Source organism: Heloderma suspectum, chromosome 1 (genome assembly GCF_057233095.1).
Source record: "Heloderma suspectum isolate Gila_16-S chromosome 1, 16-S_ref, whole genome shotgun sequence".
In the NCBI taxonomy this organism is placed as follows: domain Eukaryota; kingdom Metazoa; phylum Chordata; class Lepidosauria; order Squamata; family Helodermatidae; genus Heloderma; species Heloderma suspectum.
Window position 1 is genome coordinate 56,270,686 of NC_139458.1, and position 19,631 is coordinate 56,290,316.

General features: G+C 44.0%; 1 protein-coding gene across 2 annotated transcripts in view; it reads right to left on the minus strand.

The window, feature by feature from the left end:
* Positions 1-7,971, minus strand: part of NPAS3 (neuronal PAS domain protein 3) — a 1,104,842-nt gene extending 1,096,871 nt beyond the window's left edge. Inside the window, exon 1 of one of the 2 annotated variants that reach the window (XM_084827207.1) lies at positions 7,814-7,971. In XM_084827207.1, the coding sequence (XP_084683333.1) occupies positions 7,814-7,971 (158 nt within the window). Of the gene's footprint in view, positions 1-3,796; positions 3,847-7,813 lie in introns of those variants that run through there. The other variant, XM_084827217.1, reaches the window with a different exon arrangement.
* Between the last annotated feature and the right edge of the window lie 11,660 nt (positions 7,972-19,631).

A 19,631-nucleotide genomic window follows, 5' to 3' on the forward strand; every position in this document is an offset into this window, starting at 1 on the left:
TTTACAAATCACTGCTGGCATATCGTATGCAATGCATTACACTTATGTCTATTTACAGCACAATCCAATGCTATTCAGAACTAAGCTCCACAGAGTTCAATGGCGAATACTGCCATGTAAGCATATATATAGAATTTCAGTCTTAATTTCCTTGGATGTATCCATAAAATTGGATAATCCAAGCTTGTTCTTTGAACAATATGCTGCTTGTAACATTGTACAAGAAAATGCAATACATTCAAGTCAAATAACTTTTCCTCAAATAACTTTTTTAAAAAAACAAAATTTTGAAAATTATCCACAGTGGCCAAATATTTTTTTAATTCTTTTTTAAAAAAATCTCTGGCTCACCAGTTATAGTATGCTGGTATCCATAAAGATTTATTAGCAGATTTGACTTTTGCATAATGATTTATTAATTTTTAACCTCCAGCAACAGAACCTGAACCATGCTTAAGAGTAAGCCCTATTGATTCTCATAAGACTTACTTCCAAGCAAGCACTGAATTGAAGCTTAAACTACAGTTCTGCACATGGAATCATACTTATTTCAGTGGGATATACAGTCCAATCCTATGCATGTTTACTCAGGCGTAAGTCCTACTATGTTCAAAGGAACTCACTCTCAGGTAAGCATGCATAGAATTGCAGCCTTAATCTATATGTGCAGGACCATTATAATATTTGTGCGGGATGTGCAAGGTAATTATATTTAAGAAGAAAGAAATAAAGAAGATGTGCACTATCAGAGAAAGTGAGCTTAAACAGCTCCATGCAAAACCCATGCATGGACTATACGTTGAGAAAATACTGGGCATTTATTTATTGAAACACAGCTGCATTCTTCTAGACGTCTATGTTAAAAAGCAACAGTTGACATACTATATTTTAAGTAGAGCTCCCCCCAAACAATTCATGTATCATAAAATGGTTGGAGCGCTGTAAGCACAGACAACAAGTTAGGCCTCAGGGTATAAAACAATAATCAGGACACTAGGCCAAGCTTGGGGTTACTGGTGTTTCATTAATGGAGGTTACTTCCCCCCACCCTTAAATTATTACTCATCCCACTCCCTACAGGATAAAACTACTCTGATCCAACCTTTAAGATGACAGCATCGGAGCTGAACAAGAATATACTATTAAAGGGCATTAAATTAAATACAGTATATCCTCCTACAACTTCAATCAGAATTTCAGACCAACTGTTATTTAGTACAGCTCTCAAGTGGAGCAGAATAACAAATCTCACACTTTGATTTACCTTCTTCGAATGCCAAATGGAGACAGGTGATAAAGAAAGCACTCATGCACGGGCTATGAAGTTTCCCCTAGAAATTAATTCTATCTTCAAGATACCTATCTCAGAAAAATTCCCAAAATGGCACACAAATATGCCTCTGCTGGAGAGATTACTGAAGCTGTCCTGGCAAATACACTTATTAGTAATATAGTACCAGGCTCATAAAGAAGAAAACAGAACTCTCTGGTTCAGGGGGAATGAGGAGAAAACAGCACATATTGGTATTTATGTGTTGGGTTTTTTTCCTCTCAAATGTACAACTCTATGTGCAGGAAACCAGCATGCTGCTAAAGACATTATTAGTAGTATACAAATGTGTTTACAGTCACTGGAGGGAGAACGCTGGATGTTCATAGCTAAAGAGAAGTAAAGGAACGTTAAACCTCTGATTTCTAGAAATTTCACCAGGATGATATATTTCTATCATGAATATATGCAAATATTTCTGGAGGCGCAAAATGCAACAGCTTATACTACGAACAAAGCACTAAGTACAGCATGAACAAAAGCAGGTTTGGGGGATTTAAACCTACTTAGAAAATGAGACTAAATCAGCTCAAATACAAGCACTCCAGCTCAGCTGATATACAGATTATGCCCTTAGATACCCATTTTGTCATGATGAGAGTACAGATTAACATTTAGCCTCTCCTTTGACATCCAGATTAAAACGATTTTTTTAACCCAAATGTTACATTAAATCAGTATAAAGCAACAACTACAATTCTTCATGTTTCCATAATCAATCATTTTGCAATGTATGTTTTTAATTTTTAAAAAACATTTTTTAAAGCTCTTGAGAAGGTAGTTTTCATGTTATATCAGCAGAACTGGTAATGCTAAAAGAAGAAAAAGGGGAGCCAATAGGCACTTTGGTCCTCCTTTGGCCATATGAGATTGAAATGATATTTTGAAGATTTTAAATACCGTTCAGTAACATTAGGTAAACTTTTAAACTTTACAATATGTTTATCAAAAGAAGAGGAGGCACTGTGGAAGTTGTCTTTCCTTGCAGTGGTGGGTGCTCTCTTTCCACAACTCCAGGCAATCAAGCCTCTCAGTACCCATGGCAACCTCTGTGCCATTCCCAAATGTTCTCTCTATGGCTATTTATTTGCGATTTTACACCACCCTGTGTATCAGCGCGCACACACACACACACACACACCACTTTGCCTTTTGCAGGGTTTGCTCCGCATGAAGATAAGTACTAGGACTCAATCCTGGCTGGAACTCACAGCCTATGCTACAGAAGCCCTGTCCCCTAACTCCATTTCTAGGAAGGATCGTTGCAATCACCCAGAAAAAGTACTCTGCACATACTCAGGGCAAACAGATTCTAGGGCTAAGCCTTGGTGTGTCCTGACTCAAATTAACCTCTCAGCTTTCTCTTGCAGAAAGGTTGCAGTTGACTGACTTGCCGTGAAAGCTCACATAGCTTTCACACCTCAATCGGCCATTCATCCATACTCCCATTGTTTCCAATGCCTCTTCCAGATGTGGCCGTTACTTTCAATGGGCCAGGCATTCCCCTCTCCGCCAAGACTACCAGCATGCACCGTTCTCTGAAGATGCACTTCGACTAGGACGACAGCGGCAGACATGTCATCAGCCAGAGCCGGCAGGGACGAGCAGTAAAAGTATGCGGGAAGGGGGAGAGGGAAGGGGGAAATAGAAGAGGAGTGTGCAGAGACTTAAAGCGAACCCCTTCCTCGCATTCGCTGCCACAGCAAACTCTTCTTGTGGCTGAAGCATACGCAATACGCAACTTAAGGACTGAACCCAAATCTCGAGCGATTCCAAAAGGCGGGAGAAGAGCGGAGGGTTCAACTCAAGGCACTGTGGAATTGTTGACGAGCTCTAACTAAACTTGCCCCGGCAGTTGCGAAGAAGAGCCTGGCAAGCTCCTCTCCGTAGTTTTGGCCTAGCTGCACGAGCCCAGCAGCCGGCCCTTCCACAAGGCGATTCAGGGCCTGGCGAAATCTCCTCGCCTCTCCACGCGCCCCGTCCCCTTCCCTCCATTCCGCCCCGCCGCCCCTCCCCCCACCCCGCTCGCGGAGACCATCCAGCCGAAAAGTTGCCTCCCGGGAATTCCGCCTCACACCCCCTTCCCGCCCCTCCCCTCCCGCCAACGCGCCCAGCCAAACACCGACTCCCGCAATGTGGGGAGGTGCAGACTCGCCGCTGCTGAGACGCTTGCCTAGCCTAGCAAGTGTTGTCTGTCTGTGCGGCGGCAGCAGACGAATATGCATGCACCAAGAGAAACTCCCTAGACCTAGCAGAGCGAGCGGGTCTTTGCAGGCAGCGGAGAGTCGTCGCCGTCTGCCTCTCCTCCTCCTCCTCCACCACCACCACCCCTCCCGCCGCTTTTCCTTTTCCCGGGCATGGAAGCCAACCAAACCAGACCCAAGGCAGCAAGCGGCGGCAGTGGCGGCGGAGTCCCAGACACAGGCAGGCGCTGCTGCCGCAGGTTCAATACAGATGAAGTGTTACCGTTCTCTCCTGGAAGGATCCTGCTGAAAGCTTGGCTTGGTGGGCGCCATCTTCCTGGGCTTTTTTCCCCCCTTTCCTCTCTCCCTTACTTTTCCCCCTCCTGGTGTTGGTGTGTGGTGTGGTGTCTAGCGGCGGCGGCGGCGGCAGCGGCAGCAATGGCCCTGCTTAGGCAGGCAGGCTGAGGAAAAGTACTGAGGCCAATGCATTGCGGGCTCCCTCTCCCCGGCGCGGCAGTCCTGGCGCAGGTTGCTTCGCTCTGCTCGCTTGCTAACGCTGCTGGTGCTGCTGCTGGTGCTGCTGCTGCTGCAGCTCTGGCCGCCGCCGTCCATAAGCCGAGGAGCGGAGAGAGCCCAGGCTCCGCCGCCTCCGAAGACATACCAGGCACAGTGACGAGCGGCCGGCCGCGGCTGAGGGAGAAAGGCGCGCAGCCCCGGCGGGCAGCCCGGCCATTGGCATCGCCCGGCAGGTGTGACAGCGGCGAGGCACACCACGAGAGAGCGCGCCCGCGGGACTGGCTTAAGCGCGAGGCCAAGCCATACGCGGGGAAGTGGAAAGTCAAGGCTCTCCGGGCTTGGCCGCTGTGAAAGTATTTCTGGGCATTTTCCAGCTGCTTCCCCAGCTCCGACCGCTCTGACTCTTGTGCGCAAGGGACAGGAGAGCATCCGCTGCCGGCGCAACAACGCCACTCAGTTGCAGTTTCGCATACTTTCCTTCTCGGGAGTAGCAGAGCCAGAAGCAGGAGAGGGAGACAGAGAGAGAGGCTGGGAAGGTGCAGACGCACACACGCTACTGCGGGGGCTAAATTCTGACAAAAGCTTGTGTGTATTCACGGAATAGGACAATACTCGTGCGGCAAAAGATGGAACTGGAACGCGTGTACTTTGGATGGTCTATATACATTATACATACATTGTATAATTGTGTGAATACACACGCATACATTGTGTGAATACAGACACGGGTGGGGGTAGTGTGTACGGAACCGAGCGTGTGTGCGTTTATTAGCATACGTGCATGTCTTTATGTGCTGTGTGTGTGTGTGTGTGTATAAAACGAGAGAGGCAGAAATGACATCCTTCAGCTACACGCACTGGCTGCACATGCGTCTGACTTGTCCTCCATCCAACTACCGTATACAACTGAGTGGACGTGTGACTGAGCAGAAATGGGTGTAAATGCAGCCATCAGGACGTAGAATTACCGTATTTCTCCAGGCATAACGACAGCGCACCCAGTTAGGGCAAGTTCACGTTCTTCTTACAGATTCCTACAGTACCAGTTTATAAGGGCAGAGGAGTGTTTTACCAGTACATCGGGAAAATGAGTTTGAAAAAACCGAAGGACGCCACTTTTCACGTTAAAGCCATTTCATTATTAGTAATTTATTAAGGCCCGTATTGTGTTCCCGAAGTTTTTTTAAAAAAAAATGTTTAAAAAAAAGCAGCAGAGGCAGGCCCTGAAAAACTAAGGGTCCCCAAGCTGGATTATCAGAAAGTTAAAAGGAATGCAACAGCTGCACACGTGCCTAGGTAAGCGAATAGCTGCATAAGGAGTTTGCAAAGTGCCGAGAAGTTTGGCTGCAGGGTGGAGTCAGTGACCCAAAAAACATGATGTCTGCCACAGGAGGCAGCGAGTTTGACCTGCCTCAAGCCCCTCAGGGCTCCGAGGAGATACAACCGACCTTAGTAGCTTGCAGCTCCTCCGAGCTTTACAGCAGCCTCTCTGTCTCTCCCTGAACAGAACGCTATTCACTTCCTCCTGATTTGGACCCATCAATTTAACGAGTCCTTTGGAATACAGCACACAAAACCCGGTAAAGATACTAAGAAGACCTACATCCACGTAAAAAGAACCCAGTAATCATCTTCTAACATAATATAAACATGGGTTGTTTAGGCGGGTTTGGGGTTTCTATTCCTACAAAATTCCATAAACGCAGTGTGGAAACCTTTCGGCTCAAGCCCCTACTTTCTTCCACCCTACTGAAAACAATGAAGTTAACAGGTGTCGTCTGGTATTTACAGTGAGTGTGAAAGAACTACCAATACCTTGTTAGGTTAAACAGCTCCGCAGAATCATATGGAAGGGTCATTTTAATGGATTAAGAAAAAAAATACAGCTTCCTTTTAATATGTATATGCAGAGGTAGGAACACTTTTACGAGTTTTATTTTAGTATACATTTTGAAAGCAAAGAAGGGATCTTGGTATGGATTTTTATTGTAAAAGACTAAGAATATACTAACACAATAATGTATTTATAAGCCCAGTCCTCTGTAAGTTTACTTCAAAGTATGTCCCACTGAGTAAAATGGGACTAATTCCCACAAAAGTATGCATAGGATTGTAGCCTTGGTTGGGATTAATAACTGTAGGATAGAGGGCATTCTGTTTATTTGATAAATTACCAATATACTGCTAATTTATCAAATACATACTATCCCTTTAATTTCTTACAGCCTAAACAATTAAAATGTAACAAAAAATGAGGTACTTGTCTATATACTCCTCCTTATGCACCATGAATTCCTAAGACATATTTTATTTCTGTAAAAGGTAATCTATTTCTGACCCTTACCCCTTCACAGAAAAAACTATTTTGACTGTTACCTTGTGCTTCCTAGTTAAAGTAAATATTAGTTTCCCCTGTAATTTAAGAATTCTGCAAGTGACAACAATAATTCGGAAGCCAAGAATGGCAAGTGGTACAACAACTTTTGTTTATCCCTTATATCGGCCACATTACACTTATTTCATAGAAAGAATTCCTATGTTTGCTTGGTAATGTTCATCTTTAATTTCAAACATTTATTGGCTATGAGAGTGCTCTAACATCTCTTGAGATAACTTATCCTAAATTTGCAGAAAGCAAAAGTGTTAGACATCATCACCAGAAAAGTTCACTAAAAGCAAACTGTATTTTCTAAAATTCACCCCTAAGAGCTGTCTGGTTCAAAGCTGACAGAGTTGGTGAAAGCATGGTTTCAATGAATGGTTTAAAATATAGATAGTAGTTCCCAACCTAAGATCACAAACCAGTGAAGTTTGAAATTTAAGTTTTAAGTACTGGTTGTTTATGTTTGTACACATCCTTGAGTCTTCTTCCTTCAATATTTTATTTAATGTGATAGTAAAAGATGGGATATTTGGAACAACTTGCAGAACACAAAAAAAGTGAGAAATAAAACAGTTCAGTCTATAATCTCTCTTGCTTCCTACTTTTGATCATTATTCATTTGCTATGATCTTCTAGAAACAAAGAAAGGCAAAGGAAAACTTTATTATTTTTTATCTTAGAAAAAGAAAGGAATGTCATTTAATCGTGTTAGCACTAGCACCTGACTGTGAATTAGCGGTTGGGGAAGAGAGGGAAAGTGAAAAGGTAAGGAAGGTCTTTAAACTTCACTGCCTAAGCCAATTTGGTTAGGTTTCCTTCCTAAAGGAGCTGTCTGTGAACCCCGGAAATTTGCATAAGAATGCATTTCAGATGAATACTCCACAGTGCTGAGCCCACTTAGGATTTCCTGCTAGATTTCCCCCTAGTAACAGGTGACATGCTAATACTGTTGTAATAAAAATGTTCAATTGCAAGGGTGAAACGCCAAGTGAAAACTCTATCTTGTTCAATTGAAAACAAATTATCAATCCCCGTAGCGTGATCAATTATACCTCTTGGCTGCCACGCTGTGGGGTTTGCACAAGGAATTGACATTGAGAAATCCTTACTTGAGGAAGGACAAACAAGCGGGATCCCAAACTTTGCAGCAGAAAAAAGATCCTCAGCCTTTGAGCAGCCAGGGACCTTACTTTCCCCTTTGCTATTGTTGCTTCCGAAGCTCAAAGCACCCAGAACATTTATGTTCACAGCTTTTAAAAGACCCTTTCTGTTTAGTGTTTGCATTCCCAAAAGCGTTCAACAGCAAGAAAGACACAATTTTAAAATGAGCACAAAGCACACACAAAAAAGGAAAGAGGCAGCCCAATGCGCGGACACACACGTTTTTGATTGTGTACTCACCGTTGTTGGTAGGAAGTGATGCCCTGGACGTTTTGCGGGTTCCCGTTGGCTGCGGTACTGGCTCTCCCCATGCCCGGACCGGCCGGCACTCCCCCGGCCGCTCCGCCGGCCGCAGCTGCAGTCACCTGCACGCTGAAATCCGGGAAGATCCGGATCATCCCCGCGGCTCAGCACCCAGCGAGTGTCGGTGAAGAGGTACAGCAGCTCCTCTCCCTCCGGCGGCTGCAGCAGCAGAGCCAGGCACACTGCAATCCCATTAGTGAGCGGCGGCCACTGGGAGGGAGGCACAGCGCTTTGATCTGAGCGGCTGGGCTGAGATTGAGTTGAAGGGGGGGGGCGTAAAGTGAAGGGGGGAGAAGGTATTTTACCAATTTGCAAACATGCAACGTGTCAGGATTTGGGGAGACGCGCGGAAGGGAATGCTGCAAAAGAGAAGCGGGGGAATCAAGGAGGGAAATCTCTCTACAGCCCAGGAACTGTCTAGACCAGGAATCCGAGCGGAGAAGGGACGGCGAGAAGAGAGAGGGGGGCGCAATTACTTTAGCGTGGCTGTAAAAATGATGGGCAGCAAACGTTGCCTTCTTCCTCCCTTCCTCCTACTCCGCCCCAAAAGCGCACAGTCGAAGAGGGTTTCTCTATTTCTCAGGAAGGCTGCTGACCACAGCTTGGCGGGCCAGAGCCAACGGGGGGGGGGGCGGTGTGGGAAGAGCGGGGGAGGAGGTAGAGGGGAAGATCCCCGGCTCCAAATAGAAAGAAGAGTGGAGGAGGAGGTTTGTTGCAGCACAAGTTCTTGGGAACTAGCTTTCCTTCCCCGCCCCCCGTTTCCCTCCCCCCCCCCTATCCTCTCTATGAGGGGCTGGTTTGCACCCAGGAGAAAACGCGCCGCTTTTGTGCAACGGTAGAGTTCGTTCTCTATTATAGGGAAGTGACTCTCCTGCCCTCCTAGCGTGCGGCACTGTTACTGCTACTCAAACTTGGAAGATGGAGGGGGCGCGCGCGGGGCTGTCTGCACACACCGATCCCCGTTGCTGCTCCAACATATCAATTATACCGTTCAGTGCAGTGCAAGAAAGCCTTTGCAAATGCATCCTACGGAGCAGGAATAAACATAATAATGAGAGAGGCAGTTCATCTGGTCTTCAGTTGCAATCATGCACGCCACTGAACTGCGTCTCGGGAGCGATTCGCCATCCCTTGTAAACGGGCTGAAGCGGCGGACGGCGGTCCGTAAAGCCACTCCGCTACTTTTTCCGCCAGCCGGCTGTTCCGTGACTTCAAGCGGGACTCTGGGTTGCCATGTTACTGGGACAGAAGTTCAGCAGTACATCAGCAAAAGCTGGCTTCTAAGTGCGTGCGTTTTTTCGGATCTAGACGTTTGTGGGGTGAAGGATCGCCGCTCCTTTGTGCAAGCGTGTGTGGCAGGACTGAGTGCACATTCAAATTCCTCTTCCCGCCCCCTTAAACCCTTCTGGTTGCCACTCTGCAACCCCCCCCCACCGAACTAAGCGGGGGGAGACTCGCAGGTTGATAGCCTTGCCAGCGGTACAGCAGCCGCTAGTGAATATCGTGAGCAATGCTTTTTGCAGGGGCGCTAGAGGTGGCCGCGCCGCGCTGGAATGTGCAGCAGCAGCAACCCCACGCTTCGTGCCTTTCCCACTCTCGCAAGCTCTCTTCGCTAGGAGCGGACGGACGTCAAAGGGAAAAGCTACTTACTCAGCCGGGGGGGCGGGGGGGGGAGAGAGAGAATAGACTCCCCTGGCGTTAAGCAGAGGAACTGCAGTCCCAGATCTTTTTTTCCTCCCTCCCTTTTTTTTCTTCCTTCCTTCCCTCCTTCCTCGCCCCGCCAATCTCCGCAATTGCCCCTGGTTAATATTCCGTTCAGCGGGACAAGTCCGTGCAGTTGTCAAGATATTCTCAGGGAGAGTAAAGGAGGGCTCTCCCAAAGGAAGACTTTCATACGATTACTTGAGAGAGGTGACTTATTCCCCAATCTATGCAGGGTTTTTTTTTTCCTTTGCACGATTTGAATGTGTGCATCCAAGCCATCATAAGCCACAAATGGGCAGCCTGTGCGCATCACTAACAGAGCGGTTTTGGTTTTCTCACCTTGTGCTTGTGGAAGCTAATCGTGGCTAGTTCAGCCAAAGGTACGTTAAAAAAAAAACAACCCTTAAAAAAAAACTTGACCAAGTAACTTCAGTCTTCAATGGGGATGGGACATAAGTTTTCACTGGGCATTTCCTCCTTACATGTCTACTTTTACAGCTAAGGGAAGTGCTTGATTTCATAGACACCAGCTTATCCAAAGTGACAACTTCTATTAATAGGATTAATATTCTATTAATAGCAATACAATTGCACATCAGAGTTATTGTGTGGGGGGTCCCCCCCCCGTCTTTCTCTCTTATACAATGTTTGTGCCTCATACTCAAAACCAAGTAGGATACAGTTCTCTGCAGACTGTACAACCTCAGATGTGCACATGGAGAATTGTATGTTTGAATGTCCCCCCCCACATTAAATTTTACATATTATTTATTGGATAGATTTCAGACCCCTCCCCTATGGTGTTTACCCTCACAGGTGGGTTACAATAACCAATCATTGCATGTGTAAAGCTTGGTTCCCTCATGGAAATATGAGTTGCTGCCTACCCTCAAGTGAAGAATTTGCCTATCAGCATATGTACATTTTTTTCTCATGTACTAATACTTTCTGCCCTCCCTGCTAATATGCACCAGAATCCATGCGCTATTGTCTTAGTATAAAGGTCCATTTGTGATCAAGAATGAGCTTCTACTGACTGTAATGGTAATCCACTAAGGAGAGCCTTAGTCTAAAGACTAGAGGGAGCTGGGGCTCATTCTAGGAGAAGGGCATAGCTTGGAGGTAGAGCATATATTTTGCATGTAGAAAGTCCCAGGCGGGCTGGGATCCCTGGCATCACCATATAGGTCCAGGAGAGACTCCTGTCCTGTCCGAAAACCTAGAGAACTGCTGCCAGTTAGTGTAGGTGATACTGAAGTAGGTGTACCAATGGATCTGACTCCATATAATGCATCTTCATATGTTCTTGCTAGGCTGGACTAGCTTACAGGCATATTTGGGTTGTATCCAATATCTAAAGGTAGTATCCTTTGGATAATTTAGAATGATTTTGGTCTTTCTGAACAATCAGCAGGAGAGAAGCACCACAGGTTATACAGTCTCTTACCATGTTTCTGATGTAATATTTGAGGGAGGGGAGAACTTGTATGTAAGGAATGCACACATTGTTTCTACATCTGCCATAGGCCTGATATATCCTAGGGTGCCAAAAGCTTTTTTTACTGTTATCTCTGATCACTGATCAAAGATAAGCTGTGTGCATTTAGCAGTGCATTGAGCTGTGCATTTAGCAGGCAGGCGAGTAGACGTGCAGACTTGGTTGCTTACTTGTGAGTAGACATGCGGAGACATGGTATTTGGAATGCTATTTAAACATGTCGCTGAGTGAGTCAGGTCTGGTTACTTCTAAGTAGATATCCAGAAGCCTCATCCTGCTTACTTCTGAGTAGGCTTAAAATGGTAATATTCACATCCACTCTGTCTTTGGCTCTGCCCACAGATGGAATGTGGTCCCTAAGACCTTTCCCATTTTGCAGTTTCGCCCTCAGGCCAAAAAAGGTTCCCCACCCCTGACCTAGGGCTTTTATATCAGAGGGTATGAAGGAAAACACAACCTACCCTTCTGGTCCTTTGAATGTTCAAAGCCGTTTCTCAGTGGGTATGTTTTGCATAGGCTTAAAGTTCAGATTATCACCATTTGAAGGATTTACCCAAGTGATGGTCACTATCACCTGATTTGCACATACCGCTAACCCATGGTTTGTTGCCTGTAGTTTGTTTTCTCAAACACTGGGTTGTTTCCCTCCTCCTTGTCCCACTCCCTCCTTGTATTCCAAATACCTTTGTGGCACTGTAGTACTGTCATGTAAAGTGGCTGGTTGTTGTTGTTTTTACCACTCTTGCCCACCCTCTTTGTAGCCTGGAGGAACAACCCACAGTTCTGAGTTCGCACAACAACAACCCAGGGTTTACAAAACCCAGGGTTTACAACTCAACAACAAACCATGGTGTCTCTTTCTTGGTTGTTTATGGTTAGCAAACCATGGTTTGTTAGTGCAGCTGGGTCCTCACAACGGGCCAATGCAGAATTCAACAACCCATACCATGGAGTAGTGTTGTGTATGAACCCAGTCATTGGGTTTTAGTTTAATTTCACTTTGTATCCCCCTTGTTGGGTCACCAGGATCTCCTTTCTATTGTCTATTTGCTCTTAACCTTCATAGAAGAAAGGAAACAAACTGACATAAATGGTTTTGCGGTTATTTTACTACTTTGCCTTTAATTAGAAAGGTTTTTATTATATATGTGGCTTTTTCTTACTGGTTCATTCTTAAATTGGTTTTAAGATTAATTTATGGTTTTATAAACTTGTTATACTGAGAGAATTGTATTTTATATTGTAAGTCACCTTGGGAAGAGTATGGTCTTGAAAGGCAGCTAAGGGCGCAATACTGTGGCCACTAAACAGCATCTAGAGGGTAATAGGATTTTTCAGTTTCTGAGCCAGTTCCCAGAAATCCAGCTCCCTGCCCCCACCGCCTCATAAGAGGCGCAGTTCGTCCCTGGCTCCGCGCTTGGAAGAACAATGCGGACCGGCTGAAATGGGGGTGTTCCCAGGGGCGAGGAGAAGAGGGGACCGTGGAAACTCTGTTAAGATGCTTCCTATGCGCCATCCGGCCTCCCTGCCCCCTCTCCAAAGTGCCCCAGTTAGACAGCCGAAATGAGCTGTTTAACTGCAAATGCAGGGTATCCAGAGTGTGGAGGAGACGTTCCCCTCTGCACTCCACCCACCCTGCATTGGATAGTCGGTCGCCTCTGAATTTGGAGGTGGTCGATTATCCCCATAGGATCGCACCCTAAGAAATGCAGTACATAAGTAAATAAATCAATTCCCCACATTGTTGGATAAAGGGCCCTTTGGACCATTGCAGCTGTTTGGTTCTATGAAATAGATCCATAGTCCATGTTGAACCTGGCCAACTTATCCTAAACCTAAACATCGGACTGGGAGAGGAATACAGAAGATTGTGCTTCCCCTGGCAACTAGTTAGTGGAGGGTTGTGGCTCTGATGTCACTGGGGTGGTGAATCCGCTCTAGGTTTCAGTCAGAACCAGTTAGAACTCTAAAGGAGTCCTTTAAAGGAGTTCTGACTGAAACCCAGAGCAGATTCATCACCACGCTGACATCGGAGCCACAAGCCTCCACTACAAGAGTTACCTCTTTAAAGCCTAGAAGCCCTGGCTTTTGGGAGCAATGGCTCTGAGGCGTCCTGATAGCTCTGATAAGATTTTTTTTTCTCTCAGCGGAGGCTCCAGATATTGCTTACCATGAAACTGGCATTCTAAAAGTAGCACATTCTAAAACATTTCAAAAAGGTTAAGCAGGGATTTCTAATGGATAAATTGCTTTTACCTTATGGTAGCACACTAAAAGGAATTGTGTTGATGTCTGCCATAGCCCAACTGCTGTACACATTCTTTGCCATACAGCTCTATGACAAAAAATCAATAATATCTTCTTTCTTTTACTTTTACTGTAGCATTTTTGTTCTAAACCAAAGTAAGATACATAAATTCCATGTTAAAGTGGAGTCTGCATTCAAATCCTTTGTATTAAATAGCATCTGTGTTTGCATTCTACTTTAATACAAAATGCTTTGGACTGCAGCTAATACCAAGAGATATGAAACTAGTTAGTCCCCACATGTTGCACATAAAAAGAATTCATAATGAGCATCTGTGGGATGTGGAATGGATCCCATGAGTTAGCTGAAGACCGCATAACGTAAGAGCTGAGAAGCCTAAGTGAATTATGACTGTCTCTTTCCTCACAAGTAGGATTAATTTTCTATCCCACTTATATTCATTATCTATCCTGTTTATACTACAGGGACATCAATTGTTTGAGTGTTAAATATAAAGTCTTCACATAAAAAATATGGGATTGCTTATTGAGCACTTCCCCTGTTTTCTAACCAAAATAATACTCAAAGACTGAGTTTAATGAACAATACTAGATGGAGACATTCACAGATAGTTTAAGCAAGTTTATTTTCTCCCTAATTGACATATTTTAAGTGGTAAGGTTCTCATGCTATCCTCTGTCTGCCCATGGCTCTCCCAAAGACATCAATAGGAATTTTGTATGCGGATCAAGAAATGTATATGGCCTTTAGAGAGCAGGTCAATAAGTGGCTGGAGGAATGATTAAAGACGTCTTAACAGTGCCCTTCCTTTTTCTTACAATGCAGTACAAGACTGGCATGAATATAGGGCTGAATATAGGGAATAACACTGGAAGGAATTAAAGATGCGTGGTAGCTATGTGTGGTATTATTTACCCATTCCCACAGTACTGGTATTTATTTTCTTATTTATTTATTTATTTATTTTATCCCGCCTTTCAAATGACTTTCAAGGTGGATGACAATATAAAACGTAGTCATTTAGAACACTGACATCAAATAATCATTAAAATGTTCAAATTTGTATTACATCTGCCATTTTCAATAAAAGAATGTTCACAGAAGGCACACCCAGATCCATCTAAGCCTTAGATTCCAAGGAAAAGAGAGACATCCCTTTAAGTACTCTGGGCCCAGGCCACTTAGGCTATAGTTTACAACCAGCACTTCGAGTTATGTCTGGAAGAAAACTGGCAACCAATCCAAGTGGGTGAGAACTGATACGTTATTTATATCCCATGCCCTCCAAAAGCTATGTCACCAGGTGTTGTTCCAGCTGGAACTATCTTTACAGTTTTGAGTTCATCCCATATATAGCAAATTACAGTAATTTATGGGTTACAACCTTGGCATTTTTAAATCATATCTGACTCTGGCTTAGTCAGATAAGCCATAATACATGGCTTATGTATTCTCAGTATCTGATAAATAATATTAATGGGCATTATGTTTTAATTATTGGTATTGTCTATTTTATAGTGAATGTAAAATGTTGGAATGTTCGCATTATTGAAATGAATTGTTTATTTGTGTTGTATTACATGTTGACATGAATTGGTACTTGGCTGTTGATTGTAATGATTTATTGATATATACACATGTATGTGGGAAAGCAGTATACAAATTAAGGTGGTGGTGGTGGGTTGGATCTAGATTTACAGTGCAGTCCTGTACACGTCTACTCCGAAGTACGTTCCATGGAGTTCATTGGGGCTTACTTCGAGGTAAATGGGTATAGGATTGCAACCTTAGTCATACTAAGTCATGAGCAGACCCACTGAAATCAATGGAACTCAAATTATTTATGACTAACCTAAGTCCCACTGATTTCAATAGGTCTACACTAAACATGACTAAGTCTGGATCCAACCCATAAATTACTGGGTTGTGTGAGGGCTAAACAACCCTCACATAACCTATGGTCTGTTGTAGGATTGTTTAACCCTCATATAACCCATGTTTACCAAGTTCACACTGCACGACAATCCCCAAGCAGGGGTTGGAAATGCAAAATGGTGGCTGCATGCACCACAGCTTTCGTATTGTGTGAACCGGCCAACTATCTGTGTAGTTTAGGGGAAATCAACCAACTGGGAGGACTATGGAGGTACAAATATATATATTAAAAGAAAATACTTAGTAGTAAAATCTTAAGAAAAATGTTACATATTTTAACGGAAGCATTGCCTAACACCACATAGTCTAGCCATCAAAGCAACCCCATATAGCAGAGGCTCTGAAATCTGCCTGCGCTTAGGTGAATTTCCAAAAAACATTATGTTGTTGTGGAGCAGTTTTTAAGAATGTCGCTCTGTCTGACTGATTGGTATTAGCAATTGCAGTGGGACATAGAAAGGAGGGACATAGAAATCTCTTAAGCATGTCCCATGCTGTTTAGAGTCTTCTGGGTCAAAATGAGCATATTGAAAAGTACCATGTCCCAAGAAGCCAAACTATTCAGGATGGGGCCTGCCATAACATGCACAAGTCTCCAAACATCATTAGATCCATACAGGGCACATTTCAGTAGTCCAACCGCAGGATTACTGAAAATGAATTACTGTGTCATCACACTTGAATATGAAGGAAAAGCTTGCATCCTTCTCAGCAGACAGCCTTGGTGAAAAGCATTTGTCTTCAAATGGAGCATTAAAACTGTCTAGGAACATTCCTAAGACCAGTAAACATCAGTGACCAAGAAGCCAGGCACAGTTGGTGATGGATGGGGCGTGGGGGTGGGTGGCCAGGGGGGAAGGCTGCTAACATTTTTGTCTATTCATCTTTATTCAGAAGAGCATCATGCCACACCCAGCCTCCAACTCTAGCTGGACGTTAGTTCACGTTGGGGGTAGCTGTCCTGAGATTGTAGGACAGCTACCCCCAACCTGGTGCCCTCTGGCCATGCTTTCTGTGGATACTGGGAGTTATAGTCTAATGCATCTGGAAAGCACCAAGTTGGGAAAGGCTGCTATAGGATCTGGAAGCAATAAAGATGGAACACAAAGCACTACAACAAAATATTGATGTTGTCCCACTCCTAATTTCCTCATAATTATTGTGGTTGTATTGTTATATTGTGGTTTTAATGTTCTGTATATTTTAAATTGTTTTATTGTGTGTTGCTTGGATTTAATTTTTGTGAACCGCCCAGAGAGCTTCGGCTATTGGGCGGTATAGAAATTAATTAAATAAATAAATAAATAAAGTGGCCCAGTGGCCTCATATACATACTGAACAGGAAAGGGTGTAAAACAGACTTATACGACTCAACAGAGAAGATCTCAATAAAATGATTAGCAGCTACTAATAATTTCCTGGAAACTTCTGAAGAACAGTACTGAATTCATAGATCAGACCAAGGTCCGTCTAGTCCAGCATTCTGATCTCACAGTGTCCAACCAGCTGCCCACAGGAAACCCAGAAGCAGGATGTGAGTGCAACAGCACCCTGCCACCTGTGTTCCCCAGCAACTGGTGTACACAGGCACACTGCCTCTGATACTGGAAGTAGCATATAGGCATCAGGACTAGCAGCCACTGATATCCTTATTCTCCATGAATTTGTCCAATCCCCCTTTAAAGCCATCAATCATCACTACATGTCAGGATTTGTTCTTCAAATACATGAATGTCAGTCATATCTCAAGGTGCATTGTATCAAAAATTTCAGCAAAATTCATAGGATTAACTAAGGTGCAATTCTTGCCAATACTGAAGCATTAATTACCAGCCAGGGTTACAAACATAGTCTTAGATTAAGATTATACTTTAAACAGAAGGGCTGTAGCTCAGTGATAGAGCACATGCTTTGCATGCATAAGGTTGCAGGTTCAATCCCCAGCATCTCCAGATAGGGCTGGGAAAGACCCCTGTCTGAACTCTAAAGAGCTGCTGCCAGTCAGGCAATATTGAGATATATGAGCCAATGGTCTCACTTCGTATAAGGCAGTTTCTGGTTCTTCCTGGACAGTACCAGTTCAGAATGCAGGAGGTGGGGTATTGTTAGTATGTTACACTTATCCCACTCTCCAAATAGTGCATAGTCCTAGACATGTAGCACTTACCCATGCTTAGTTTCCTTTGGAAGGAACTCGAGGCTTATTAGTGTTTCTAATATTTGTATTTATTTACAAAAATACGAACTGAGTATAGGTGGAGGCACATTTCAAACACCCACACAGACAAAGTCCACTGCTTCCACATCAGAGCTCTAAGGAGAGACAGCCAGCACCCCAAACTGCTGTTAGCTTACAGAGCTCAACACTCAGCACTCTGTCTCTCAGTCTCTGGGCAGGTTCACATGATCAAATAGGCCACTCTGGGTTGTTTAAGCCATTGTGAGTTGTTTGATCATGGGAACCAGGTTGCTGATTCAACACTGTAGTTTCTATTGTACTTTTCACACAGAGACACCTAGATTACAACATCACTAGCCAGGAGAGGAAGGGTGGAAAGAGGAAAGCATGCTTTTTCTATAAAATGTCCCTCACCTTCAGGTGTCTTTAAGTTAAGCAAAAAAACCTGCAAAAATTCACATCCTTTCCAGAGCTTCCTGCTTTCGGTTCCATTGCGGGGTTAGGAAGGGTTTCTTTATGCAGCAGCCACATGGTTTGAACTGAGGGAGTGCTTCCTCCCTCCCTGGCATGTGTGCAAAGGGGGGGGGAGTCTTGTTTTTGTAGCTTAACTTCTGCTGTACTGTTTTCTCACAGCCCCTAGGAAACCTCTGACTGACTTCTAAGTAGACATAAAATGTAAGATTGTGCTGTAAGTCTGCAATGCTTGGCACATTTATGTGGGAGTAAGCCCCATTGAACTCAGTGGGACTTACTTCTGAGTAGACATAAGATCACCCTGTAAGTCTGCAACCCTTGACACACTTACTTCGGAGTAAGTCCCATTGAACTTAATAGGGTGCTCTGAAACAACAGAGGACATTGCTTCTGAGCTTGGTGGAGTGGGGGATCAGATGTGTCTCCCTTCACTGCAGGGAGGCATTTTACCCTCTTCTCCCTTCAACTGAGAAATGTGGCGGCGGGAGTCGCAATCAGCAGGCGATTCTTGCACTCGTGCCTGTGAAATCTGCTCGAGTCTCCTTCCGTGCAACCCCACTCCCATCCTCAGTGCCTTCGTCATCTTGACCATGCCCCCAACAGCTGAAAACAAATGCCCACAGCAGGCAGACACAGCGGGTTCTTCCAATATTGGAGAATTTCACAGGGAGGTTATGGAGCTCCTGTTCCGTGGGCTAGGAAAAATACCACATTTTTTGTTTGTGGAAAACACGAGATAGGCTGGGGGAAATTGCGGGAGGCACCTTGGACATTAACAGCGTCATGTAAAGAGCCCATAAACTTCAGAGAGAGAGACATCTCAATAGCAGGATAAAAGCTCCATGTGATGAGCCCCTTCTAGAGAATTTTCCAGCAGTTTGCCTGCCATTTCCCTAACAACAGAGGTGCCTGGCAACTTGACCTATTGACTTTAAGAAACATTTGCCATAATACTGGTCCCATTAACCCTCTACTGTCATATCTTATAACAAATACCTATATCCTGCTTTTCTATATAAAATGCCCAAGGCGGCTAACAAATCAAAATATGATTTTGCTTGTTTGAATGCTCTCCTACCTATAAAACATGCCCATGTGGTTGGGAAAAATGTTCAGCCTGGCTTTCTTCCTGAAATGCTAGGAAGGATTGATATAAAAACACTGACATCTATGTGAGTACATAGAGACTAGATAAATAACAGCATGAAATTTCTGCAATGGAATTTCACTGAAACAGAGAGGGCAGTTTCACACATCCCTTTTCATGAATGGAGCTGTGCCTCCATAGAAAAAAATGGGACCATCTCTGTTTCCACTCTGTGTATGCATTGTGTGCATTAGAACACACATGGGGATCAGGATCAGAATGTAAATGTTAGATTCTAGCTTTGGGCTTAATTTATTTTTTACACAGCTGTGGCATACTACTACAAGATGTTCTGCAAATTGTTTCATTTGAGCTCAAAGCATTCCTAATAATGTAATGCCTTTTCTAACAATGAACTGCAGCATATCATCCATACTTTTATGGAAAAAACTCAGGGATAAAAAAATTAAAACACACACAGGGTATATAATGTAATAACACTTAATATTTAAACCTTACATTATCACAATTATATGTTGTATCTTTGTATTAATTGACAGTGTACTACTATTCCTTTCCCTCACAAGTGAAAGAAAATCTCTTCTCTAG